Source organism: Vombatus ursinus, unplaced genomic scaffold, assembly GCF_900497805.2.
Source record: "Vombatus ursinus unplaced genomic scaffold, bare-nosed wombat genome assembly UNPS02009173.1, whole genome shotgun sequence".
Taxonomy (NCBI): domain Eukaryota; kingdom Metazoa; phylum Chordata; class Mammalia; order Diprotodontia; family Vombatidae; genus Vombatus; species Vombatus ursinus.
In genome coordinates, this window is record NW_020948951.1 from 1265083 (window position 1) to 1282822 (window position 17740).

The 17740-nt window shown below is 52.9% G+C and overlaps 2 protein-coding genes and 1 long non-coding RNA gene across 4 annotated transcripts in view; 1 reads left to right on the forward strand and 2 right to left on the reverse strand.

Moving 5' to 3' along the window:
• BEST2 (bestrophin 2) overlaps nucleotides 1-6338 on the forward strand; it is a 6996-nt gene extending 658 nt beyond the window's left edge. The window contains exons 3-9 of the mRNA XM_027851313.1: nucleotides 3841-4074; nucleotides 4204-4358; nucleotides 4546-4623; nucleotides 4819-4971; nucleotides 5152-5232; nucleotides 5427-5581; nucleotides 5924-6338. Coding sequence (XP_027707114.1) covers nucleotides 3841-4074; nucleotides 4204-4358; nucleotides 4546-4623; nucleotides 4819-4971; nucleotides 5152-5232; nucleotides 5427-5581; nucleotides 5924-6338 — 1271 coding nt within the window. The remainder of the gene's footprint in view (nucleotides 1-3840; nucleotides 4075-4203; nucleotides 4359-4545; nucleotides 4624-4818; nucleotides 4972-5151; nucleotides 5233-5426; nucleotides 5582-5923) is intronic.
• A 578-nt stretch (nucleotides 6339-6916) lies between these two features.
• Nucleotides 6917-15964, reverse strand: HOOK2 (hook microtubule tethering protein 2). Of its 2 annotated transcripts, none has more exons than XM_027851383.1 (22): nucleotides 15864-15964; nucleotides 14264-14349; nucleotides 13944-14016; nucleotides 12856-12906; nucleotides 12601-12733; nucleotides 12348-12415; nucleotides 12110-12172; nucleotides 11918-11998; nucleotides 11580-11740; nucleotides 11037-11177; nucleotides 10664-10865; nucleotides 10453-10563; nucleotides 10081-10168; nucleotides 9929-9998; nucleotides 9513-9650; nucleotides 9340-9427; nucleotides 9030-9064; nucleotides 8352-8434; nucleotides 8168-8268; nucleotides 7774-7884; nucleotides 7580-7651; nucleotides 6917-7453 (listed from the first exon to the last, which is right to left on the reverse strand). In XM_027851383.1, the coding sequence occupies exons 1-22, from the start codon at nucleotides 15906-15908 to the stop codon at nucleotides 7295-7297; spliced, it is 2160 nt and encodes a 719-aa protein (XP_027707184.1). In that variant the 5' UTR covers nucleotides 15909-15964; the 3' UTR covers nucleotides 6917-7294. The 2 variants fall into 2 exon arrangements, with proteins under 2 accessions (XP_027707184.1, XP_027707183.1); XM_027851382.1 differs by having other exon boundaries at nucleotides 8168-8271.
• Nucleotides 15965-16760: 796 nt separating this feature from the next.
• LOC114035063 overlaps nucleotides 16761-17740 on the reverse strand; it is a 2439-nt gene continuing 1459 nt past the window's right edge. The window contains exon 2 of the long non-coding RNA XR_003568184.1: nucleotides 16761-17011. This is a non-coding gene — a long non-coding RNA (uncharacterized LOC114035063). The remainder of the gene's footprint in view (nucleotides 17012-17740) is intronic.

A 17740-nucleotide genomic window follows, 5' to 3' on the forward strand; every position in this document is an offset into this window, starting at 1 on the left:
GCTGAGGTTTGTGAAAGGTGTGGGCTAGGGAGGGATTCAGCATAAAACACCCCCCCCCCCCCCCCCCCCCCCCCCCCGGCAACTTGTCTCATTAGAGGGTATGGCTCCTCTTGGAACCTTCAAGTTCTATAATCTGGGGCCCTCAACCTCATCCTGGTCTTTTATGCTGAATCCCTCCCTAGCCCACACCTTTCACAAACCTCAGCTACTACTAGGGATGCAAGGAATCTCCCTCTAACCATCAAACTAACCCCTTTCAGAACTCAGAACCAAGATTCATTCAGTCAACAAGAATTTATTGAGTGCATACTCTGTGCCAGGCACAAATATCAAAATGAAACAACCCTTGCCTTGAAGGAGCTTACATTTTATTGGAGGAAGGGAGGAACATGTACACATCAAAATAAATAGGGGAAAAAATATAAAGTAGATACAAAAATAATGGGAGAAGGGAGGTGAACAGCAACTGAAGTGATCAAGAAGCCACTTAGGCTGAGCTTTGAAGAGGGTTAAGGATTCTGAGAGGCTGAATGTGAGAAGAGAGGACATTATAGGTATGACAGACAACCAGTGCAAAGTCCCAGAAATGGAAATGAAGTATCTAATCCAAAAGAACAACAAATAGGTCAGTTTAACTGGACTGCAAAGTGCCTGAAGGAAAGCAAGGTGAAATATGCCAGGAAAAGGAGCCTGGAACCAGATTGTGAAGGTATTTAAATGCCAAACAGAGGAATTTGTATTTTATCCCAGAGGCAAGAGGAAAGCACTGGAGTGTGTGGTGGTGGTGGGGGGGAACCCATTAGGGAATATCCATTTGGCAAGAGGATAAATTAGAGAGGAGAGGAGGCATGATACCATTCGTAATTGGGAAGCTATTGCAGTCAGGCAAGGGATCATGAGATCTATTATGACAGTGGGTATAAAAGAGAGCTGGGTATATATGATGGAGGCAGAATCAATAAGATTTGACAACTGATTGGATAGAAGAGATGAGGGAGAGTGAAGAATCGAGGATGACTCCAAATTTGGGAACCTGTGTGCTGGGAAAGATAGTGGTGTCCTCAACAGAAACAGAAGGAACAACATTCGGGTTTGAAAATTCATTTTCTTGTGGAATTGTTAAGTTCAAGATGCCTATGGAACACATGGGACTGGAGTTTAATAGAGAGACAGGTAGATTATGTAGATCTAAGAGACATTTTCGCAGAGATGGTCGTTGATGAGCTCATCGAGATAGTGTAGAGTAAGCAAAGGGCCCAGGACAGAGCTCTGGGGTAGTGTACATCCAGACATAAGGGTCATGTTCATGTAGCAGAGGAGACTCATAAGTGTCCAGAAAGGTAAGAAAAGAACCAGGAGAGAGCAGTGTCAGGAAAACTCAAGGTGGACACTCTTAACCTGAGGAGAGATTTCAGGGGATCCATGAACTTGGATGGGGAACAAAAAAATTATATTTTTATTTTCACTAACATTTAATTGTAATTTAGCATTTCCTCAATTAGTTAAAAAATAATCTAAGAAGGGGTACACAACATAAAAAAAATCCCTGGTCTGGAAAGGTTAATACTTTCAAATTGTGGAGAGAGGTCAAGAAAGATAAGGACTGAGAAAAGGTCATTGAATATGGCAATTAAAAGAGTTTAATTGAGAAGGAAGTGGGAACGCAGCAGTGCATGGATACCTTTTTTTTTTCTAGGTGCTTGGCTGTCAGTCAATAAACATTAATTAAAAGTTTACTGTGTGTCAGACACTATTCTAACAACCAGGAATATAAAAAGTGGCAAAAGACAGTTCTTGCCCTCAAGGAACCCACAATCTAATGGGGGAGACAACAAGCAGTCAAATACGTACAAACAAGCCATATAGGATAAATAATTGAGAGGGAAGGCCCTGGAATTGGGAAGTTAGGGAAGGCTTTCTGCAAAAGGTAGGATTTTAGTTGGGACTTAAAGGAAGCCTGGAGGTTAGGGAGAGTATTCCAGGTATGGGGGGCAGGAAGAGAAAATGCTTGGAGTCTCATTTGTTGAACTACCAGGAGGCCAGTGTCGCTGGATAGAAGAATATATGATAGGCAGGGAGGTGTAAGAAAATTGGAAAGGTTGGAGGGGGGTAGCTTATGAAAGGCTTTGGATGTCAAACTGAGTACTTTATATTTGATCCTGGAGGTATTAGGGAGTCAACCACTGGAGTTTATTGAATAGAACGGTGACAAGGTCAGACCCGAGATTTGGGAAGCTGAGTGGAGGATGGACTGGAGGGGGGAAAGACTTGAGTGTGGCAGACCCATCTGCAAGCTTGTGCAATAGTCCACATGTGAGAGGATGAGGGCTTTCACCAGAGTGGGGGCAGTATCAGAAGAGAGAAGGAGATAGGGTGAAATAGGAGAGACAGGAATCAAGGGTGACACCTCGATTTCAAGCCTAGGGGGCTGGGAAGATGGTGTTGCTGTCAACAGTAATAGGGAAGGTCAAGGAGTGGGGGCCCAAGGGGAAAGGTAATGAGTTCCATTTCGGACATATTGAGTTTAAGATGCTACTGGATGTCTATTTCAAAATGTCTGAAAGACAGTTGGAGATGGGAGATTGAAGGTCAGCAGAGAGATTGGGACAGAAAAGGTAGATTTGAGAATCATCAGCACAAAGATGATAATTAAATCCATTCAAGTCGATGAGATCACCAGGTGTAGACAGAGGGCCCAGGCAGAACCCTGTTGAACATTTAGGGTGAGAAGACATGATCTGGTTGAGAATCCAGCAAGGGAGATTGAGAATGATTGGTCAGATAGGTAGGTGGAGAAATAGGAAAGGGGGGGTGTCCTGAAAACCTAGAGAATGTCGAAGAGGAGAGAGTAATCATCAGTGTCAAAGGCTGCAGAGAGGTTGAGGATTGAAAAAAAAAACATTGGATTTGGCAATTAACAAGATCCTTGGTAACTTTGAAGAGAGCAATGAGGTAGATTGTAAAGGGTTAATAGAGTGAGAAGAGAGAAAGTGGAGGTTGTGAAAGGGAGGAGAGAGATAGGACTTTAGCCTGAAAGAATGGTAGGATCAAGTGAAGGTTTTGGGGTTTGGTTTGGTTTTTAAGATAGGAGAGAGCCGGGCATGTTTCTAGGCTGCAGAGCAAGCAATGGATAAAGAGACTGAAAATTAGGGAGAGGTGCTGATTGAAAAGACAAACTCCCTGCGATAGATGGGAGTGGATAGGATTAAGGATACAAGGAGAGGCTTTGTTCTTTGTAAGGAAAAGGTCCACCTCGTCCTTTGAGACTGGAACAAAGGAAGAGAGAGTTGTAAACGCACGCGGGTGACTCGAAGTGCAGAGCTTGGATGGAGAAACACAGTTTTTTCAGGGAAGTATGAGGCAGGGAGAGGCAGCAAGAGGGAGTGGTGGTAGGGCAGGTGACTTGAAGAGAGAGTTGTTAGGGAAGAATAGAGTGCATCAGAGAAGAGTGAAAGGACCCAACTGAGATTACAGAACGCCCTCGGAATGGATGGTGGGAGTAATCTAGGGTGGGGGTTTGGAAAGGAACATGTGACCATAGAACAAGGGAGCAAAGGACTCAAGGGTAGAGAGAGGGTCACAATTTTAAAGTGAGGCTAGAGTAAGGGGCTGGTCTAGGAAAGCAGGGTGGGATGGCATCTTTTGAGAATGCTCCTGGATACCTCAAGAGTCCAACCTCTGCTCTGTACAGACCTTGAATCTTTGAAATAGCTGGCTCCCCCCCCTGCCCCCCATATCGTATTTCTCTCCTGTCCCTGGTAGCTTTGACTTCATACCCTTATAACCCACTCCCAACTGTGACCCGGTTGAACTTTAACCTCATTCTTTCCACCTACACAGGGTTTTATGTCACACTGGTGGTGAATCGATGGTGGAGCCAATACACGTGTATGCCTCTGCCCGACGCCCTCATGTGTGCAATATCTGGCTCGGTACATGGCCGGGATGAGCGGGGCCGCCTCTACCGGCGCACACTCATGCGGTATGCAGTCCTGTCCGCCGTGCTCATCCTTCGCTCTGTCAGCACTGCTGTCTTCAAACGCTTCCCCACCATGGACCATGTGGTAGAGGCTGGTGAGCTTCTTTCTAGGGACACTGGGGCCTTGACCCTGGGGGAGGGGTGTTCTCCCCATTTTGCAGAAGAGGAAGAGGGGGATGGGGAACCTAGCAGCCTGGCATGGAGGTGACTTTCTGGTCTTCCAGGGTTTATGACCCGTGAGGAGCGGAAAAAATATGAGAGCCTGAATTCATCCTACAACAAATATTGGATACCGTGTATCTGGTTCGCCAACCTTGCTGCCCAAGCCCGCAAAGAGGGTCGGATCCGAGATAGCAGCACTTTCAAGCTGCTTATGGAGGTAGGGGCAGCAGGGACTAAGAACTGGGCCACACATCCCCCCACCCCATTCTGGGAGAGAGGCATTGCCACTCACCCAAGGGACACTTTGCCCACCCCTATCCCCATCATTAACTCTAGGTTTTTCTAGACATGGCTCCTTAAGGGATCCCCCTTGCTGCTCCCTGACCCCATGCCCTCTATCACAGAAACTGGATCAGTTCCGGGCCAAATGTGGGATGCTGTTTCATTATGACTGGATCAGTGTGCCCCTTGTCTACACTCAGGTACCCATTGTGACTCAGTTTCTCTTCCTACTTATTGTGATGTTGACCAGGCTCTCAAGGACTGGGGAGTAAGAATAGAGTTGGAGGGGAGGAATAAGAGCCATGGGAAGACTCTTCCAAGGGTTAGCAGTGCTCCCTCCCCCCCCACCCGCCTCATTGACCTGAGATCATCCACCGTCGTGACCCTTCCTCTAGGTGGTGACAATCGCAGTATATAGCTTCTTCCTGGCTTGTCTTATTGGGCGCCAGTTCCTGGACCCAGCCAAGGGATACAAGAATCATAACATGGACCTGTGCATTCCTGTCTTCACCCTGCTTCAATTCTTCTTCTACGTTGGCTGGCTCAAGGTAAAACCTACAAGGCAGAGAATACAGGGAAAGGCTTGGGAGGGACCAAGGCCTCAGGGAATTGGCTGGGGGTGGGAGTGGGAGGGAAGGCATCAGGACAAAACACAGGAATCCAGGGGCACTGGACAGATCCCTCTGTGGAAGAGTCCTCATTTCCAGTGCCCACCCTTCACTCCATAGGTGGCTGAGCAGCTCATAAACCCCTTTGGGGAGGACGATGATGACTTTGAGACCAACTTTTTGATTGACAGGAATTTCCAGGTGAGGCCCTATTCCCTCTCCAAAATGAATTCCCTAAGAGTCACTCATCTCTTCTATCTGATAGCCTCTTCATCAAGGTTCTCCTTAACTCCTCCTTTCTCCCAGGACAGCTTTGACCATCCCTTCTAGAAAATCCTCTTCCTCAATGGCCCCCTCCCTGACCCTGTAGCCACATCCTGTTACTCCCGCTCCAGGTGTCAATGCTGGCAGTGGATGAGATGTATGATGACTTGCCACTGTTGGAGAAGGATTTGTACTGGGATGCTGCAGATGCCCGGGCCCCCTACACAGCAGCCACTGCTTTCATGATGCACCAGCCCTCCTTCCAGGGTTCCACCTTTGACATTACGTGAGCTGGGGTGGGGGTAGGTGGGGCGTATACTGGGAATCAGGACATCCAAATTCCAGTTCTGGCTGTTCCTATTGCCTGAGCCATCTTGAACAATTCCCTACCCCTTTCTATGTCTTAGTTCCCCACACGGAAGATGAGAGAAATGGAGTAGGTGACTCCCAAGTTTCTTCCAGTTCTGAGATTCTTCATGGGGAAATTGGGGGGGGGGCTACGCTTAAGGATAAGATCAAAGGATTTGGGTGGTGGAAGATCTGGATGGGGAGAAAGCAGCCAGAGATGATATGAGCTATTGTGAGACATCTGTTGGTCACCATTTACCCCATCCCCTGGTCCTTGTAGGCTGGCTAAAGAGGACATGCAGTTTCAGCGACTGGAGGGCATGGAGGGGCAACTGGGGGAAGGTCCCTCGGTACCAGGAGACTTCTTGCACCGACTACTGGCAGGTGGCTCTGGCCCAGGTCTTGGCCGAAGACTGTCCTTACTTCGAAGGAAGAATAGCTGTGTTTCTGAGGCTTCAACCACAGCCGGCTGTCCTTGTCCAGACTGTGGCCGAGATGACTCAGCCACAGGTCCCCTCCTGGACCCACCCTCTGACACGGAGCCGGCCCCCCCTGCTGCTCCTGCTTCTTCCGCTGTGGAGCCCCCTCCCTCTGTGGTAGTGGTACCCACAGCCCGAGGCTCAACCCCTAATCCTGCGCCATTGCCTCCCTGGCTGCCTAGCCCAATTGGAGAAGAGGAGGAGAGCTTGGCCTGAGCCTTGTTGCTCACTGACTGACCAGCAGGCTAAGCGCTGGCCATATGGATGGCCAGCCACTGGAGAGATGGGACTATTGGACCAAGACACTTGCACGGTCACCCCACCCCTACCCCAACACATACATTACTAAAGTGCAGCTACTACAGCCCAGGAGATACCATCTAGAGCAGGATGAAAATTATGCCACTAATGGTCATACCTATAAGAGCCACCCCTCAAGCCCCTACCCCATGTCTCAGGGCAATGCCTGAAAACTCCCCCTCTCAGGACCCAGAGGCAGCACCTGGGCCCTGAATCCTAGCTATGCTACTGAAAACCTTTGTGCCCTAAGTCAAGTCACTTCAGCCTCAGAGTGTTTCTTTATCAGTGAAGTTCTTGACACCTCTGAGTCCTAGGATCCTAAGGACGTAGGACTCTAATCTATACCCTAACTCCAACCCTGGAGGTCTCCCTCTTCCTCTCCCCGCAGCTGCTTCCACCTCAGGGGGGAATGAGCTTATTGGAACCTGCCCTGGGAGCCCAGGAATGCCTCCCTTCACTGCAAGTTGACTAACACATGGAAGAAGCCGGTCTGGTGGATTTAGAATCGAATGCTTTATTTAATTCCTCATCTCAGACTTAGAAGATTTATCCCCCTCCCAAATCACATTTTTAAAAAGAGAAGGTGGGGCCCAGCCTGGCAGTACTGGAAACACAGAAATCCAACTCCTCTTTGCCCTGAGAACCAGAGGTTAAAAATGGGAGGGACCCTTAGGAAAATATCTTAAAAAAACAAAACTTGGGTTAAGGAAAAGGGTTGAGGTCAGAGATCAGAGGTCAGGGCTAGAGTTCCCTTGCCCTGGAGATGGGCATGTGCAATTAGGGCAACTCCTTGTAGTGTGTGCATGGAGAAGGGAACAGCCCAGGTTTAACCCTATGCTGCCCAGAAGAATGGAGTAGCGAGGGTTCGGCAGTCAGTGCTTGTCTCCAGATCGGCTAGAGCCAGCCTGGGCTCGAGCCAAGGGTCCCCGGCGTGTGTTGGTGGCTAGTCGCTGCTGAGCCAGGAAGGACTGGGCATAAGCTGGGCCTGGCTGTCGATCTTCCCCTGCAGCTCGTTGCTGCAAGGCCATACCCTGGGGGAAAGGGGAGCATAGAAAGAAGAGAAATCAGGGGTCACCTGAGGAAGGAGGTCCAGAGATGGGAGCTCTGGGGAGAGGAGAGGAAGAAGCAGGGCATGGATGGAATGGGCGCCTACTTACCATGTTGTACCAGGCGCTGATGATCAGCTTTTCCTCCTGCTCCCGCTGACTCCGGCTCTTCTCAAAGTCAGTCTGAGGGAGAGGTTTGGTTGGGAAATGTCAAGGCCTCGCATCCTCATGCTCAAGCACCAACCCCCCAACCCCCCACCCCAGGAGAGGAGGGAAATGTCAGCCAGGTCCAGCAAGAAAATCACCTCAAGGTGTCGGATCCTTAGGTCCTTCTCCTGGAGTTGGGTTCTCAGGGCTTGAATCTCCAGGGGAGGAGGCCCTGACGGCCGCTGCTTGGGTTCCAGTGTCTGGATGACCTTAGGAGGGAGGGTGAGAAAAGACACTGTGGGCAGTCCCAGGGAGCCCAGCCTAGGTGGGACAGACTTGGGGGAGAGGCAGGGCAGTGCCATGAGAACTCAGATCTCTGCATTTTAAGTCTTGGGCTTGAACTCTGGCTCTGCCAGGGCACATCACTTCCCCCTCTGGCCCTTGATTTCTTCCTTTATAAACTAAGGGTGATGGGCTAAGGGCACTTCCAGCTCTGGGCCTGTGATTGTAAGTGGGCTTGGGGTCAGGCCTCGGCAGGCCCGGGATCCTCACCGTCCGAGCCTTCTCCATGTACCGCCGGTAACGCTCCTCCATGGCTCGCATGTCGGCCTCCTTCTTCTGCAGGCTCCTCTGTAGCTCCTCAATGCGCCTCGCTGCTGCAGGAACCCAGGAGCTCAGGGCTCCGCCGTGCCACCCACCCCATGCCATTCCCCCCACCCCCCAGAGGGCATCTTACTGCTGTTGTCGGCTGGCGGCTGCAACTCATCAATGTACTCCCGTTTTCTCTGCAGTTCGGAGTGTGCCTCGTGCAGCTTCTCCCTAGCCACACACCCGAGGTATCGTGCCTGGCCCCACCAGGACAATGGTCCTTGCCCTACCAGCAGCCTTTTTGGTCTCTCACTCTCTCCACCTGAGCCTGGCTAGCCTCTGAAGACAGCCACCATCAACGATGGCATTTATATAGTGTATGTCATATGTCAAACATTATGCCAAGAATTTTACAAATATCATCTCATTTGAACCTTTTAACAACCTGGAGAGATAGGTGCTATTGTGATCCCCATTTTACAATGGGGGAAACTGAGGCAAATAGAAATCAAATAACTTGCCCAAGGTCACACAACCACTAAGTGTCCCAGACCAGATCTGAACTCAGATCTTCCTGACTCCAGGTCCAGCGCTCTATCCCCTACACCACCTTGCTGCCTATCCACCTACCAGAGCCAGCTCTCCAACCCGAACCTCTCTCCTGAGCTCCGGATCCGGCTCTCTTGCTTGGCATCCCTCCAATCTTCTCCCCGGCATCATCTCTCCCATCTCCCTGTTCTACTTCCACCCCATGGTAATGGCCACCAGGGGCCCCTCCCCTTGGCTGGTCCCTTCAAGCCCACCAAACCCTGGCCCTGGGACTTACAGGTGCTCCTCCAGCTTCCTCTTCAGTAGCGAAGACTGAGGACAGACAAGGAGCAGGGGTGAGGCTGGGCACTCACTCTGTCTTCTCTGCCCAGCACCACAACCCCTCTACCCCCCACCTCCTACTTACAATAGCCTAGAGAGCCGACAGGCAGCAGGGGGAGAGAAAGGAAGATTAGAGGAGAGGCGAGGGATCAGGGGAGGGCAGCCTGGGGATACCCCCCCCCACCTCCCCTCCCGCCTCGTGAACGGGGGCTGACGGGTCTCAGGTAGGGCTGTGCAGAAGTGGGGCCAGGGCCCACACCACTCACATCCTCAGCTTTGCCCCCCTGTTCCTGTAATGCCTTCTGTAACTCTTCTACTTGTGCCCGAAGCTCTGCCAACTGCTGCTGATTCAGCCTGGGGGTGAGGAGACACAGGACTCAGGGTGTCCCAGCCCTGGCTAGGCCTCACCTTGCTGGGTCTTCAGTCTCAGCACCCCCACCTGTGCTGGGTCTCCAGGCTGTGCCTAGTGCGGTTGGCCTCCTCCAGCTGCCCCTGCAGCTCCTCAGTGCGGCCGCGGTCAGCTGCCTCCTGCTGGCACAGACGTCTGTTTTCCCGCTGCAGGCGAAGGATTGTTTCCCTGTTGGGCCAGGCCCCAAAGGGTAGTCAGATGCGGTCCTGTCTTTCAGCCCACCCCCATCGAAGGCAGGAAGAGATCCCTGGGGCTTGGGACAGTGAGGGAAGGCCAGGAGCTTGTGAGAGGGGGAAGATTTGGATGGGAAGGAGTCTGGTGGTGTTGGGCTGAAACAGAAGGGAACGCAGAAGAGACATAAGGCTGTGAATGGCCTAAGGACCAAGGTCCCAGCTGCCAGAGGCCAAAGGGGGAGTTATCACAAAGACTGGTATGGGGAAAGGAACCTGAGCTCAGCTGGAAGGATCTCGGCTGCCAGATTCTCCACAGGTGATGACATTTGCTGCAGTTGGACATCTGAGGAGATAGGGACAAGGTCAAGCAAGTACTCCATCAGCCCCAAGCACCCTAGCCCGACAACACGCCGGGGACCACTCACCTGCCTGGCTGAGCCCCCGCTGCTGCACCTGGACACAACACAGCTCCTCATGTGCCTCCCGAAGAGAGTCTCGCTCCTCAATCAGCCGCTGGAAGAGGGGTAGGGGAGGGAGGGGGAGGGACAAGGAACCAGGGTCAGTTCTAGGGTTTGGCCCCACCCACTGAAAACACTGAAGGGTATTACAAAGTTGGGAGAGATCTCTGATGATCAAACCGAGGCTCAGAAAAGGGACAAGGCACCCAAGGCCAACACAGGCAGTGAGTGGCAGGGCTAGCATTCTACACCAGGTTTCTTGACTCCAAATCTAGGGCATCCTTTGTTTCCCAGCTTGGGAAATGTCCCTGGGCTCAAGCCCACTGGAGGGTCACCCACCTCTTTCTCTTTGACCACAGCCTCATATTTCTCTTCCAGTGTCCGGCACTCAAACAGCCATTTCTCAGCCTTCAAGGCCTCCTCCTGTCGCTGGCTCTGTAATTCTTGTACCTGGAAGGGGTGTGGGACAGCAGGAATAAGGGGGAAAATGAATGAGCTGGGCCCAGGCCCCAGACACAACCTGATCCCTCAAACCAGCTCTAGTCCCAACCTGTCTCCGATGGCCCTCGAGCTGGGCTCTGAGGGTCCCTGCCCGCCGCAGCTCATCCTCTAGCTGCCTCGTCCGCTCTGCGTGGCCTGCATTTCGTTCCTCCAGCAGTCGCACCTGCCGCCGAAGCTCCCCCAGCTCCCCGAGGCGACGCTGGCACCCACTCAGTGTGGCCTCCAGCCGGCTCGCTCGTTCTGATGATTGCCTATGGGCCATGGTTCAGCTTGGAGCCCCAGGGGCCGGGGGCTCAGGGAAAGTTAGGGTCCAGCCCTGGTTGTTGGTTTTCAGGGGCTACTCCCAGTCAGGAGAAGTCAGATGTGTGGGAAATGGGAATCCACCTGGTTTAGGATTGGGCCCCTGAGTTGGTGCTACTTACCTGAGCTCATCCATCTCATCCTTTAGGGTCTGGGCCTCCTGGGCCAGGCTGGTTAGTGCCTGGTTCCGCTGCTGGAGCTCGGCCACCTCTCTCTCCAGCTCCATGCAGCGCAGACGCTCATCCTCCTTCAAACTCTCCAGTCTGTGGGCAGAGGAGTAGACACACGGGGAGGGGGGGCAAATTCAGTGCCCAAACCCTATACCCCTTCAATGCCAGTGATTTGCTCTGCTGATTATCTCCAATCTGTCCTGTGGCTTATTTGTAGAGAAGCATTTGCATGTTTTCTCCCCATCAGACTGTGAGCTCCTCAGGGGCAGGGGCTACTTTTGGCTTTCCTTTGTATCCCCAGCACTTAGTACAGCCCCTGGCACATTAAGAGGCGCTTAAGGTTTACTGACTGACACAGCCCCTTCTCGGGCTCCTTCCCAGGACCTAGACATCCCCGATGCCTCTTAGACCATAGGCAATCAGGCTGGTGACCCCTCCCCTGGGGACCCAGGGGGATGCCCCACTCCTACAATCCTGGTGCTCAGGCCCGCACACCTGAAGTTTTCCTCCTGTAGTTGTTCTAGCTGTGACTGAAGAAGCAAAAGCCTCTTGGAGGTGAGTCCAGCAGCCTCTGGTCCCTCTAGCTGTGCCCCCCTGTCCCTCAGGGCTCGATTCTCCTGCACCAGGCTCTGTTTCTCCTCCACTAGAAGGGTCAGCTGGGATCAAAGAAAGGGAAAAGAACAGATGAGATGCATGTGAGGTGCCACAGCATGAGTCTGTCGTGGGCCTGTCCATGTTGGTCATGGGCTCCCTGATGGCATGGCCCTTTCTCCCTCCCTCCTCCCACTCCCTGGCTGATTTGAGCTGGGAGTCCAAGAGGAGCTAGCTCCCACCTGCTGCTCCAGGTCATGGCAGCGCTGCCGAAGCTGGTCGGCTTCCTCGGGCTCTTCACTCAAGAAGTAGTATCTTCTGGACTGTGAACAAGGCAGGGTAGGTCAGACCGGATGACTCAGGAGCAGGAAGAGCAGGGACTTGGGCCCCTGTTCTAAGAAAGGACAGAAGAGTCTCCCTCCCCTATCCCATACCTGGCTGTCAAAATTCCCATAGGTGTCTGCCGTCATGGGGTCTGCAGGATCTTTGCTCATGAGCTGGGATGGGGGGAACAAAAGGGAAACAGATGAGCCCAGGAAGTTATCCCTGAGACTTCTCTGGCAGCAGGCAGGGGGTGAAGTGGAGGGGGTGTTCTTCCCTCTTCCCCTCAGCCTTGGAGCAGCAAAAGGGGGAGGTCACATGCCCCCATCCCCTGCCCCATCCAGGCCTCACCTCCTGAATGGCGGTCATGACCACATGCTGCACGGATTCCTCCAAGGTCATGATCCTCTGGATGTGTTCTGTGGATCAGGGGGTTCCACTGCTAAGACCATCCTTCCATGCCCACCAGCCCCTGGGAGTGGTGATCTGGGCTCCCCGTTTTCAGTACTACCCCTCCCAAGCCCCAAACACCAGGTTCCTCTTCCAAAGTCCCATCCATCAAGTTCCCCCTCCTGAGGTCGTCTCCCCAAAGTCCCGGCCACACCTTGTTTTTTCTCACAGCTAATAGCACAGCTCAGCACCAGCTGCAGCAGCTTCCCTAGCTCTGCTGGATCGGAGAATTCCCCAATCAGGTTCACATCTGGCAAGTGTTGGTCGGATACCTGGTGTCCCAGGATCTGGGAGGGAGCGGGGTACATCAGAAGCCTAGGGATTTCCACAAACACCCACCTCCATGGTCCCCTTTCCAGACTGTGACAGCCAGGGACTCCTCCTCCACCACCCACCCATGGTCACTCACATCCTGAGAATACTCCACGAGGCCTTGCAACACTTTCTTCAAATTGCTGACCTGTACAGGAAAGTGGCACTTGAGGACCCAAACACCTATTTCCAGCCCAGGCTGCTGCACTTATTCTCCCAACCTCCCTAACTTACCCAAGTATTACTACCTCCCCAACTCCTAGTTATCTGTCTGACCCCCACCCTTATCACTTGTTCACCAAGTTAATATCTATCCAGCCCCTCCCTGGCCCTCCCTAGACACCATCATCCACCCATTCATCATTTGTCTATTTCTCTTCCCTGACATCCTTTTGACCTCTCCCATCGTCTGTGTGGGTCTGGGCCATCTGCTCATTCCCCAGACACATGTCACAAATCCATCTCGTCATTTGTCCACATTACACTGATCATCTGTCTGTCTTTGCCTGGGTCAGCAGATCACCTGCTTTGCCTCATCATTTTACCATAACGTTCCACACATTCCTGACTCCCATCCCCATCCCTGGTCATCTATCCAAACCACCATTGTTTGGTTCCCTTCCTCATCTGGTCAGCCACTTACTACCATGGATCTGTTCCATTGCTCCCCAATTCCTCCGGAGATATTCTCTACATTCTGATGGCTACCACTTACATAGTGCTTTGATAAGCTGAGCAAAGCCCTTAACAAATGTGGTCTCATTTGACCCTCACAGCAACCCTGAGTGGTAGGTGCTATTATCAGCCCCCTTTTTACAGAGAAAGAAACCAAGGCTGACATTTCAAGTGACTAGGCCAAGGTCACAAAGCTGGTAAACATATGAGGCAAGATTCAAGTCTTCCTCACTCCATGTCTAATATCCTATCTACTGCATCACCCAGTGACCAGCCCTGTCATCTTTCCGTGCCCCTCTCCTTTCATTTTTGGCAGGCCAATACTTTCTGTCCAGTACAACCATCATCTACTGGTCCTGGGATCACCTGTATAGACATACCACCACCCTTCTATCGTGAACTGGTTAAATTATCTTTCTTGGCATCCATCCTATAGCTTTCATCTGTCAGTCCATTCCCCATGCAGTCTGTGTTGAAATGCCCCAGATCATCTGCCTCATCTCCAGTCACCTTTAGCCGCCAGTTGTGGTCAGAATCATCTCTGATCCGAAGGAGCCAGGTTTCATTGAACCAGGAAGGGTCTCTGGGGAGATATTGGGGGTGACAGGCTAGAGAAAGAGAGGATACTAGGGAAGCTGGGTTAGAGGGAATCCCAGTGAGGAGAAAGGAGTGGTATGGGCTGTAGACATACGCATGCTATCTAATGAGGGTAGAAGAGCTAAGGGAGTCTTGGTGGGGCTGGGGTCTGATAGGAAAGGGGGCTAAGGAGGCTTGGGAATGGTCTGGGTTTTCTGAGGAAGGCTGGAGGGTCCTAGGGTCCCTCAACTCACATCTGATGTAACACATGGGCCACTGCCAATCCACTGCTTAGGTCCTGGGGGGAAGAACAGGGCTGGGCCACCCTGAAAGTCTGCAGCTGGGAGAAACAGAAATACAGCAGGTCAGAATTTCAAGGTCCCTTCAGCTGCAATTGTAGACAGCTGAGAAGGCGACCAGTCCTGAGCTCCCAACTCCCAGGTGTGCAATCTGCTGGTTTACACTTTCTCTCCTCCCAGTAAGAGGCAGGGCCTCTCACCTATGGGATCCCACCTCCTCTGCACACAAGAAAGGTGGAGTCTCCCAGGTTACTCTTCACTCATGTGACAGAACAGATCGACCAGACCTTCATCATGTGCCTGGGCAAAGCCAAGCTGTCCTTCTATCTTGCCCTGTCTGAACCCCTTATACCACGTCACAGGGCAATGTCAGCTAGGCCCTTCACTTGTGTGCCACCACCCTTCCTGAAGCTCAGGTAGGGTGGAGCCTGGCCACTCCCAGGGAAAATCTAGCAGTGCTCTCCCCTTTAGGCTGGGGGGTACCTCCTCTGAATCTTTATTACAACCTTCTGCCTCCTCGTCAATTTATATATGTGCCATATCTCTCCCCCTCCTCACCCCCTTAGAGATATAAGAGCCCTTAAAACATGATCTGTTTTCATGGTGGCATCATCCCCATCTAGGAGCACAGGGATCATGGGTAGTCAGTTAGTTTGTTGAATGGGTCTTGGGCTGGGAATTCGTAGGTCTTCTTGACATCGCTGGGTCTCAGGGATAAAAGAATGGGGTTGGATGTATCTTTATGAATAGGGTCTCTGTGGCTCTAGGAATATTCTGGGAGGGAAAGTGGGAGAATCTCTGTAAGAAATGCCCATGTGGAAAGGAAATGTCTCTGAGAGACTAGCTCTGGAGAGAGAGGGTCTCTGTGGAGGTAGGGTGGTCTCTGGAGGAGGATCTCTGTGGGAGATATATAAGGGGAGGGCCTCTGGAGGTATTTGTAAACCTCTGCTTTTCTGAGGGGCTATATGAGGAAGGATTCTTGGGTTAGGTGTATGGGGGAAGGACCTCTGGTGGGGAAATGTGGGAGGAGGGTCTCTGAAGGGAGGTTCTCTTGGGGGTATGTGGAGGGGAGAGTCTAGGGATTATGTGAGAGGAGGGTCTCTATGGGGGGAAGATCTCTGGGGGGTATGTGAGGGGAGGATCATCAGGAGAAGGGTTTGTGGGGTATGTGGAGGAGGGTCTGTGGGGGGAGGTAGGGGGTATGTGGGTATCTCTGGGGAGAGGGTCTGGGGGTTACATGGGGGAGGATATCTTCGGGGGAAGGGTTTGTGGGGCATGTGGGGGAGGGTCTCTGGAGAGAGTCTCTCGGGGGTGGTTACATGGAAAAGGGTATCTCCGGGGGAACAGTCTGGGGGGTATGTGGGGAAGGGTCTCTGAGGTGAGGCTGGGGGTATGTGGGGGCTACATGGGGGAGGGGCTCTCTGGGCAAATGATGGGGGCGTATGCGGGAGGGAGGGTGTCTGGGGGAAAGTTGTGGGGGATTATGGGGGGAGGGTCTTTTGGGAGCTGGGGGGAGGAGGGTCCTACACCTGTTCCTCACCGCCCCGCCCCTTACCCAGGTGAGCAGAGACCCGCACAGCTCAGCCTTGTCCACGCTCATGGTTCCGGTTCCGGCCCTGGCTCCAGCTCCGGCTCCGGCTCCGGTCAAGCAGGTCAGGCCGCCGCTGCCGCCGCCACGGCCGCCGGTCCGCCACCAGCGAGAGGCGCAGCCGCTCGGCTGGCCTAGAGCGCCACTGCCCCCCGCCCCCAGCCCGGCCTGGCCCCGCCCCTGAGGCTAGGCTTGGCTCCGCCCTCATGCGCTGCCTGCTGCCGGACCCGCACGAGGCCCAACTAAGCCCCGCCCCTCCCTGCCTCCCTGCCCCGCCATCTTGGAGCCGTGCAGCCTGACCGATTTGGGTTGGACCACCTGTCCTTTCTTGCCTCTCCGAGATCATTCATCTTGGCCATTCTCCTACCTCACGACAAGCACGACCTAGGGACTGAGTGTTTATGGAGGTCCAAAAGGGGTGCTCACACCCAGGGACTTTTTCCATAAAGCCTCAAGGACAGTGGGTGGTGGAGTGGGAGGGAGGGTCTGCCTGGAACCACCTGTGGGTCCACCGGGCCGCAGGTCGTGTAAAAACGGGCCCGTGTGTCTACTGGGGCCCACAAAGAGGCACTTACATCCCCAGGTTTGCCTTTCTACAGTGGCCCACAAGGAGGCGCTTACACACCTGGGGCCGCAATGTCTACAGTGGTCCACCAGGAGGCGCTTATTCCCCGAGACTGCGTCTCTACAGTGGCCCACAAGAGGGCGCTCACATCTCCAGCACTGTGGTTCTACAGTGTCCCACAAGGAGGCGCTTACCACCCGGGCTGCGTGTCTACAGTGGCCCACAAGAGGGCGCTCACACCTCGGAGACTGGACTTAAATTTACTATGGCCATTTCCTTCCTCCCTCCCCCAAGCAATGATCCTCCCCGTTCAGGGGTAGGCTGAATTTGGAGCTGGGGCCCGAGGCACTTCCTGTGTTGGGCACTACCCTGGCACTGCGGAGTGGGGGTGGTGGGGAGAAGAGACTGGTGCAGCAAGACTGAGATACGGGGATCTCAAGGAATCCCCGGTGTAAACCTGAATTGACTGTCGAAATTCTCTTAGCAGGACCTAGGTGGGGTATCACTGATAGGAGAGGTTAGACAATATGACCCTTGAGGTCCCTCCCAGCTATGAGAAGAGAGAGAGAAGGGAGAGATGGGGCACACAGAGACAAGAGATAGACAGTGGCACAGATTAAAAAAAAAAAACAGAACAAAGAGATAGATGGTAAGAGTCAGACATCTATAAACTCCCTCTCCACCCTTTCCATACACCAACTCCTACCCTTTGACCTGAGAACTCTGTCTAGGCCACAGCCATGCCTTCTCCTTATACCACCAGTCAGTAATTGTCTATAATGCCTTGAGCCTCATGGGCCCCACAAACAGACTGGCTAGAAACTTCTATGTTTTCCAGCTTTTCATTGCCTGGGAAAACAGGGAATGGGGATGGGAAGGGATGTCCCAGATCCCACATTTGGGGGAAGGGAGGGTCCTGGGCTCCAGATGTAGGATGGGGGGGGTTAACCGGGACTGGGCCTAGCTCCATCCAAATCTCCCTGGGGCCTGAGGAGTTTCCCGGAAAGTGCAGGGGCCAAGGGAGGGAACTGGAGCTGCTGGGAAACCGGCTTGACTCACTACTCTTCCCCAACCCCCTTTCCAATCTCAGCCCACAACCCTGCCTGCCGTAGCTGGATCCAGACCTTCTCTCCTCCTCCACATACAGCAGTATCCAGACTCTCCCTCCTCCCTGCCCACCCCCAGATATCTATACAGACAAATCACTGGGTATGGTGACCTCTTCCCCCCCTTACACACACACACACACACACACACACACACACACACACACACACAC

Bases quoted from the DNA above. Each gene is read 5' to 3' on its own strand.
- HOOK2 (XM_027851382.1), bottom strand. From the start codon at position 15,908: ATGAGCGTGGACAAGGCTGAGCTGTGCGGGTCTCTGCTCACCTGG. The intron at 10,564-10,663 runs GTTGGGACTAGA...CACCCCTTCCAG, and splicing joins TCGAGGGCCATCGGAGACAG to GTACAAGAATTACAGAGCCA. The intron at 8,435-9,029 runs GTAAGTCCCAGG...GTGTGTGGCTAG, and splicing joins AGGAAGCTGGAGGAGCACCT to GGAGAAGCTGCACGAGGCAC.